The 8,381-nt window shown below is 57.0% G+C and overlaps 1 protein-coding gene across 2 annotated transcripts; it reads left to right on the plus strand.

Annotated features, from left to right (window-relative positions):
• Nucleotides 1-58: 58 nt before the first annotated feature.
• ZNF683 (zinc finger protein 683) lies at nt 59-8,369 on the plus strand. 2 transcript variants are annotated; one of them, XM_045981311.1, is made up of 6 exons: nt 59-281; nt 950-1,070; nt 1,719-1,902; nt 3,335-4,014; nt 5,918-6,046; nt 7,097-8,369. In XM_045981311.1, the coding sequence occupies exons 1-6, from the start codon at nt 211-213 to the stop codon at nt 7,310-7,312; spliced, it is 1,401 nt and encodes a 466-aa protein (XP_045837267.1). In that variant the 5' UTR covers nt 59-210; the 3' UTR covers nt 7,313-8,369. The 2 variants fall into 2 exon arrangements, with proteins under 2 accessions (XP_045837267.1, XP_045837277.1); XM_045981321.1 differs by having other exon boundaries at nt 5,918-6,086; nt 7,097-7,269.
• Nucleotides 8,370-8,381: the final 12 nt, after the last annotated feature.

The following is an 8,381-nucleotide window of genomic DNA, read 5'->3' on the forward strand; positions in this document are numbered from 1 at the left end:
CCCGCCTGCCCACTTCCTTGCATCCCCCAGAGGGAACCTGTGCAGAACTAGGTGATGAGCCTCGTGCAGGCGGGTGACAAGCCTCTGCTGGGCAGGGCTGGGAGGAGTCGGAGAGGAGAAAAAGGAGCCTGGGTTTTGGAAGGCTGAGAGACCCGAGGCAATGCGCTAGGGTCCCGGGTGCCCTGGAGAAGAGACGTGCCACTCCTGAGAATGGGAAGGAACCTTGGATCCCTTGTTGAGCTGAAGTGGTCCCTGTGCTGTGTGGCCTGCAGTGAGAGAAGGTGGAGAAGGGGGGCGCTGGCTGAGTCGGCAGCAGAGGAATCGGCCCATTATCCTGTCAGGCCAGTCAGGGGACCCAGAAGGTTCTTGGCCTACTCCCTCAGACTCTTCCTGCTGAGGGAGCTGAGCCTGGGCAGCCTGGGTGGCAGGGCCCTAAGGGTTCCTCAGCTGCCCAGAAAAGTCGTGTGGATGATCGAGGGGGCAGGGGCACCCGCTGGTGGGGAGGCTGTGGTTGGCAGAGTCACGGAGGCAGAAGCCTTTCCCAGCATGGAAGGGAGCAGCTTCTCAATTTTGGTATTCTCCAGGAAATCTGGAATATTCCTTCAGGTCTCTGAGTTCGTTTAGCAGTAACCTCCATGAGGATCTTCCTTTCGATCCTCCTCTTCCCTAGGGACCGAGGATAAGGCCAGATCTTCTCCTCACCTCTGAGTGTCTCATTCAGTCTTCTTCCGGCGCCGACCAAGAAAGCTGTCACTGGCCTCTACGTGTCAGTACGAGTCCTTACAACCTGTCCACCCCTCGTGTTTTGCAGGCAGGGAAGCAGAGGCCAGGAGGGGCAGCAACTGGCTCAAGTCACATGATGGCTTGGTGGAAGGGCCAGCTCTAGAAGCCAGGCTCCTCTTTGGAGGTCTTTCCTGCTCACCGGGGACTGACCTGTCTTCCCAGGTAGTGAGGGCATGAAGGGGGAACCTGCTCCAGACTTGCATTGTTGCCACAAGGCTCAGCCTCTAGGGCAGACAGGGGGCTCCCTGTCCTCCAGCCTGGACTTCCAGCTCTGCCAAAGCGACCAGGTAAGGAGGGATCCCAGCCCCCTCTTTGAGGTCAGCCTGATTATGGAAGGGAGAGGATGTCAGGATGAAGTGGGGAAAAAACTGAAGGAACCAGATTCCCATTGTTCCCTGGTCCTGGGCATCCCTACCCGACCCAGCACATCGTGGCAATGGGCCCTTGAGGTGCCAGAGGTCCTCTCACAGGCCGCAGGGGCTGGACTCCTCCTGTGGGGCATGATAAGGGATGGGGCCTGTGGGATGCTTGGCTTAGCATGTGGTTTTAGCAGAAGGGGAACCCAGGGCCACCCTGGGGGCTTTCAGTCTTTGATGATGATTTTCTCCAAGTTCATGTTGGCTCCATTCAAAGCACAGTTGATGGTCTGAGACCCAGTGGGGCCAGGGTGGTCAGGAAGGGAGGGTGGGAGAGAGCACATGGCTAGTGAGGGGTTCTAGAAGGGAGGAGGAGGGCAATCCTGAGATGGGCACGAAAGTCCCTGAGGAAAGACATTTTCAGCTGAAGGCTAGGGAAGCCATTTGAGTGACAGACGTGGTGGAGGGCAGCTCTTAGCTTTTCTTCTCCTTTCGGAAATCAAACGAGAGCTGGAACCACCCCGGGGACACAGGTGCCCCAGCCCCACACCCCGAAGCCCTTTGCCTCCTGCCCTGCAGGTCTTCTCAGCTTGCAGGCCACTCTCTGACACAGTGGACGCCCGTGGCTCATCCTGGGCCAGCTGGTTGCGCCCCTTGCCACTGGCACCAGCCCCCCAGGGTCTGGACCTGTACCTGTGGACCCTGCGGCTGACACCACTGAGCACAGCCCCGCAGAGTCTCAGAAGTGACGTCTTGAGCACAAGTAAGCCCAGGGCAGAGGGCTGCACGTGGCTGGAGGCGGGAGGTGGGAGGCGGGAGACGGGAGAGGACTCCTAGGTTCCAGGGCAGGAAAGGGAGGGGACCCAGTGTCACCAATGAGGACAGAGCCTCAGGCACGCTTTTCTTCCACATTTTGGCCTGGAGTCCTAGCCTTGGTGGGGGGTGGTTTCAGGGCGACACCTGAGCCACAGGCGGGGGACAGGGACTTTCTCAGGCAGGGAAATCTGGAGTACGTGTAGCCAAAGTCCCAGGCATTGACGATGGCGCTTTGTTGGCCTAGAATGTGTGAGCGACAGGGGTCCTTATTATAGGACAGGAGCGCGGACTGGGAGCCGGCGAGCGGAGGTGGAGTCCCAGTTCTGCCCTTTCTGGCTCTGTGACTTCGGCCACATCGCTGAGGCCAGTTGCTTCTTGCGGGAGTGCGGGAGCTGTTCTAGATTTGTTGCACTGTAATGCACCTTTTCATTGCATACTTGTGACCTCGGGAGGGTGGGAACCATGCGACCACATTCCTCATTTCCCCAGCACTGAGCGCGGAGTTCAGCGAGGTTGGCTGAGTGAATAAACGAGGATCCAAGCAGACAGTCTATTTTGTGGCATTTTTTTTTTTAAGTATTTCATTTGATGTCCCTCCTAGCTTATCTCCCTTCTCCCTGGCTGTTGCATCTCCGTCTCCCTTGCTAGCTCCTCTCTACTTAACCTCCTAAAAATCCCATGCTCCTGAACTCAGTCCAGAGCCTTCTTTCCTCCCCTCCCCTGCTCTGGTCTCCTCTCTCCTCTTCTTTCCCTCCTCTCCTCTCTAGTCCCCCTTCCTGGAGAGTAGTATGGTCTGATAGAAAGAACTTCCTGCAATCAGGGACACTCGTCTATTCTTGTGCTCTTTGCTACCATACCTCCTGAGCCTTTTAAACACTGCTAATGTGAGTGAGGAGCTGAGTTTTTGATTGTACTTATTTTAATTAATTGAAATGATGTCACATGTGTCAAGCAACTACCCATTTTGGACACAGCAGATCTAGCTGACCCTTCGGTGGTCTCATCAGGCAGGGTCGCAGGCACCCAGACGTTAAGTCTTCAGCTTGGACCTCTCTTTTCAAATCTAAACCAGCCAACCAACCAACCAAACTCCAAACCGATTCATCCAGCTGCCTACTTAACTTTTCCACCTGGATGTCTAATAAGCTTCTCAAATCATTTTCTCTCCCTTAAACGGTTGAGCGCTGCATAAACACTAGCTTTTGTCGGCAAGTGCAGACCAGGGAGGCTCCGAGAGGGGGAACTTCTGTCCGAGTCATCCTGCAGGCTGGCAGGCCAGAGTGGTCCCCCACCCCGAGCTAGCTAGTGGGCCGGATAGATGGGGAGCAGAACTTTCCACCAGGCTGCTGGGCCTTGACCGTCTTTCTTTTCCTGCTCAGAGCACCAGCCACCAGGGCCGCAGGCCGGCTCCACTGATGATGAGAAACTCACGGCTAAGTACCCTGCGAGCAAGGACAAGAGGGGAGGCCAGCAGGAGAGAGCTGGCGAGGGGGCCCTCTGCCCATCCCTCTCGCCTCACACCAGCTCTTCCCCAGTCCTCTGGCAGAACAGGAAGAGCCCTAGGCCTTTGGCCGTCTGCTCCTGCCCGCTGCCTACTCCCATCTCGGAAGAACTCCCATTCTGCTTCTACCCCTTCTATCCCAGGTATCCACTTCTTCCTCCACCTCACCTGTTCACCTATGGGGCCCTACCTTCTGTCCAATGTCCCCCCATCTTCATGCTGCCCCCAGATCCCTCCTATGCCACCAGCTTGCCGATGAGTGTCAATGAGGCTGGGCACCCCGCTGCCCAGAAAGAGACCCTATATCCTTACCCAGGGGCCTCCCAAGCCTCTGGCCAAAGCCAACCTTCTCCGGCCTGGGATCGAGGTCCTGGAACTGCCAGGACTCTCTCCCCCGGGCCAAGGCTCGTGGGCAGGGCAGCTCCAGCAAGGCGGGCACCCACAGGCTCCCGGCCAGGCACCACAGCTCTGCCTTACCCGCTGAAGAAAGAGAACGGCAAAATCCTGTACGAGTGCAACGTGTGCAGCAAGAACTTCGGGCAGCTCTCCAACCTCAAGGTATCCGCCTCCTGGGCTCTGCTGCTCCCCTCAGCATCCTTCCATGGCCCCCTCCTATCCTGCTTCCAGAATCAAGGACCTGAAAGCTGGAGCAACTTCTGGGCAGCCCCCCAGGCTGTGTGCTGGGATGGTTCACTGGACCCCTCACTGTCATGTTTGCAGAAAGGGGATACAGGACAGGATGGCCACCAAAGTCCTCTCCACCCTAAGACACTGTCTTTGAGAGCATCTCATTTCAGTCAATAAAGGGGGAAACTGAAGGAAAGGTTTGTCCGAGGTCACTTGGCCTTCAGGGTGAGGTTAGGCCTTGATATTAGCCTCTCAAGGTCTAGTGCAAACCCCTTTCCTGAACAACTATCTTTTTGGATCTCCCGTTAAGCCTCCTCCTGCTTCTTTGTTTGAAGGTCCAGTGGGGGAGTGGGTAGATTTTAGTGAGTCTAGAGCATGGATCTGATGACCTGACAACCAGCCTTTTGCACCCTACAAAGCAGCGTGTCGCTGTGGGCGTTGTCATCCACATCGCCCGAGTGGGGGGCACCAAGGCCCTTGTCTGTGTGTCAGCAGAGACGGGGCTCTCTGCACGTGCTGGCCACACTGAAGTTGACAAACGGCCCCTGGCGGTCCTCCAGGGTGTGAGTTCTTAAGCTTTAATGAGATTCAAATCTGGAGAGCTGGGAAACATGCAGATCCTGGGACCCAGCCCTAGAGATTTTGGATTCATCTAGTCTGGGGCAGGGCCTCAGAATCTGCATTTACCACACGCTCCCAGATGGTGCTGATGCTGCTGGTCTGTGGATCACACTTTTTTTTTCTACGATTATTTGCTTTAGGGGGCATCTGGGTAGCTCAGTTGGTTAAGCATCTGCCTTCGGCTCAGGTCATGATCCTGGGGTCCTGGGATCAAACCCAGCTTGGGGGGTGGGGTTCCCTGCTCAGCAGGGAGTCTGCTTCTCCAACTCCCTCTGTCTCTTCCCTCTGCTCCTGCTCGCTCTCTCTCTAATAAATAAATACATGTTTTTTGGGGGGGGACGCCTGGGTGGCTCAGTGGGTTAAAGCCTCTGCCTTCAGCTCAGGTCATGATCCCAGGGTCCTGGGATCCAGCCCTGCATCGGGCTCTCTGCTCGGCAGGGAGCCTGCTTCCTCCTCTCTCTCTGCCTGCCTCTCTGCCTAGTTGTGATTTCTCTCTGTCAAATAAATAAAATATTTAAAAAAATACATGTTTTTAATTAATCGATTAATTTAAAAGATTTTATTTGACAGAGACACAGTGAGAAAGAGAACACAAGCAGGGGGAGTGGGAGAGGGAGGAGCAGGCTTCCTGCTGAGCAGGCAGCCCAATGTGGGGCTTGATCCCAGAACCCTGGGATCGCAACCTAAGCTGAAGGCAGATGCTCAATGACTGAGCCACCCAGGCACCCCTAAATAAATGTTTTTTAAAAAGATTATTTGAGAGAGAGAAAGAGAGAGACCAGGGGGAAGGGTCAGAGAGAGATAGAGAGTCCAGGCAGACTCTGTGCTAAGCATGGAGTCCAATGAAGGGCTTGATCTCACGACCTTGAGACCACGACCTGAGCTGAAGCCAAGAGTTGGTTGCTTAACTGACTGAGCCATCCAGGCGCCCCTGTGGACCACACTTTGAGCAGCGCTGCTCAGGGTAGATACACGTGGGCTATCCCTCACCTAGCCTTCTGATCACTGTCCCCTCCCAGCCCATAGGGCACCAGAAAGAGTGAGGGCATCCTGAAAAATGGAAGAGAGGCCATGAAGGCAGTGATAGGGTAGCAAGGGCTCTGAGAAATCTTGATGCCAAATAGGGGTCCTGTGCGGATATGGGGAGAGATTTAGACAGGACCTGCTGGAGGCTTCCGGGCAGTTGGCAGCCTTTCTCCCACACCTGGCTCAGGTCCATCTGCGTGTGCACAGTGGGGAGCGCCCTTTCCAATGTGGCCTGTGCCAGAAGAGCTTCACCCAACTCGCCCACCTGCAGAAGCACCACTTGGTGCATACGGGGGAGCGGCCCCATGAATGCCTGGTGAGACCCTCCTTCCCCTTCCCTGTACTCCTGCAGGCTGGTGAGTAGTTCCAGGCTCTTGGACGGGTGGCCCCTGTAGCCTCCTCTCCCCAGTGCTCCCGAGCAAGTGGAAACAGGACTGGAGGCAAGGGTGGAGGCAGGGAGGGAGGCGGAGGGAGGTGACAATGACCCCTGTCAGCCTGGAAGGGCCAGATTGTGAACCTGGAGGTCCCTCCCTAGGCCTGGAGCGAGGACCAGAGAGATGTGTGTCTAAGGGAGGAGGATAATAATGCTGGGAGGTCCCAGGGAGTGGATACCCGTAACCTACTTCCCAGGGTTGCTGGAGAAGTAGAAGGCCTGGTGCCTGCGAAGTATGCAAACAGTACAGATAACAGCAGCTGGGGGTTAGCTCCTTCTCCCTCTGAGTCCTGATACATCCCGTGCGAGGTCAGAACAGCAGGAATTCTTTCCCCAGGCAAGAAAGAAGCATCGTGGTTCTAAGTGTGGGCTACTTGGGTACAGATCCCAGCTCTCCCTCCAGCTTGTGTGACCTTTGGCGAGTGGCTCTCCTCCTCTGAGCCGCTGCTTTCTCACTGTATTAGAAGAGTTACACTAGGACTGAGTCATGCTTCTCCAGGGTCCCGGGGAAGACTCTGTGAGACCAATTCCTGGCATGTGGCAGCTCCCAGTAAATGTTAATGATGCCCACAAAGGCTGTAGGCCCGTGCTTAAGGGTCCTGTGTGATGATCTCATTCGGTCCATCATACCTATGAGGTTGGGTGTTAACAGTCACATGTTACCAATAAGGAGAACAAGGCTCATACAGGAGATGCCACCTATGCGAGGTCACACAGGGAGTAAGAATCAGGATACTAACCCAGGTCTGCCTGGCTCCAATGTGCCAGACACTGTGCGTCCCAGGAGAAATCATGGGGGGGGGGGCGCATTTGGGCAGGCACACGGAGGTGGTGGTGGTGGTGTAGGAGAGGGGTGTCCAGGGTGGGGAGTGGGAGCAGAGATCTGGAGCCAGCCACATGGGCAGAGCTGACACCTGTGCCCATTCCCAGCAGATGTGCCACAAACGCTTCAGCAACTCTAGCAACCTCAAGACCCACCTGCGCCTGCACTCGGGGGCCCGGCCCTTCCGGTGCAGTGTCTGTCCCCGGCGCTTCACCCAGCACGTCCACCTGAAGCTGCACCACCGCCTGCACGTGCCACAGCCTCCCCGCCTAGCTCACGCCCACCTGTCCCTGGCGTCTCTTGCCTGCCTTGCCCGATGGCACTAGGAAGCCCTAGATCTCGTGGCGCTGCCATCAGAGAGGCAGACGGCCTGGGATCTGGAAAAGGTCAAGGCGTCCTTGGCATCTGGGGGAAAATGGGGGCAGCCAGCCTGAGCCCTGGTGCCAGGACTGCTCTGGGGAGGGGGGCAGGAGCAGAGCAATTAAAAGATTTTCTTTGCGACAAGTTGAGGCCTCCGGGACTTCATCGGGGGCGGAGGGGGAAGCCCACTGTGTATCTGTCAGATTCCACACCTCGCCTGGAAGCAGGTCAGGAAACGCAACCAGAGAGAGCCTGTGATGCCCGCTCATGGGGTGGGCGCTGGCAGCCATCCACATCCGGCTGGATTTGGTTCCTGCTCCCTGACCTGGTCCTGGCCTTCCCATCTCAGCTTGCCAGCGGGTGGTCCAGCCTTCTGGGACTCAGCATGGTACAGACTGTGCTGCCAAACACTAGGCACATTGCTCTCTTTCCTGAACAAGGGTTCCAGCACCTGCCCAGATGTACGTCTGCTGCTTCCCATCACTTTCCTCTCAGTTCCTAGGAAGCCCGTGTGCCTGCTTCGCTGGTACTCCCTGCCATGGTCCGGTGGGGTGTGCTTCTCCCTCTGAACATGCCAGGATCTAAGTCCCCAATCACCGTGGGGGTGGCGGGGCAGGAACACAAGGAGGTCAGCGTCCGTTCATAACCTTTCCAGCAAGGGGCTTCGTTTGCGCCCCCGTGGGTATGAGAGCTGCTTCCCCGCAGGGGACTGAGTGATCTTCACGCTCAGTCTTTCGCCCTCCAGGTGCGCGCGAGAGAACGTTCAGGAGCCCACCGCGTCCAGGCAACCGCAGGGTCGGCTTCGGCCTCCTCCGCCCAGTAATTGAGGTCACGGAGTAAAGCCCACCAGGTCACCAGGGCAAGGCCCCACCCACTCGACAAGACCTTGCCCCCTCTGGTCTTGACCCCGCCCCTGCGTTCTAGCCCCTCCTCCTAGGGGGGTAGGGAGAGACCCCCGGTTCAGCGCCGCCTCGCGGCCCCCGCTGGCCCGGGGCTCCTCCTTCCCGCCCACCTCGTGCAAGGCCACCGTGGGGG

This window comes from Meles meles, chromosome 1 (assembly GCF_922984935.1).
Source record: "Meles meles chromosome 1, mMelMel3.1 paternal haplotype, whole genome shotgun sequence".
NCBI classification, from domain to species: domain Eukaryota; kingdom Metazoa; phylum Chordata; class Mammalia; order Carnivora; family Mustelidae; genus Meles; species Meles meles.

Coding starts and splice junctions, on each gene's coding strand:
- ZNF683 (XM_045981311.1), top strand. CDS start 211: ATGGGAAGGAACCTTGGATCCCTTGTTGAGCTGAAGTGGTCCCTGTGC. Junction 282..949: donor GTGGCCTGCAGTGAGAGAAG/GTGGAGAAGGGG, acceptor CTTCCCAGGTAG/TGAGGGCATGAAGGGGGAAC. Junction 1,903..3,334: donor AAGTGACGTCTTGAGCACAA/GTAAGCCCAGGG, acceptor TTTCCTGCTCAG/AGCACCAGCCACCAGGGCCG.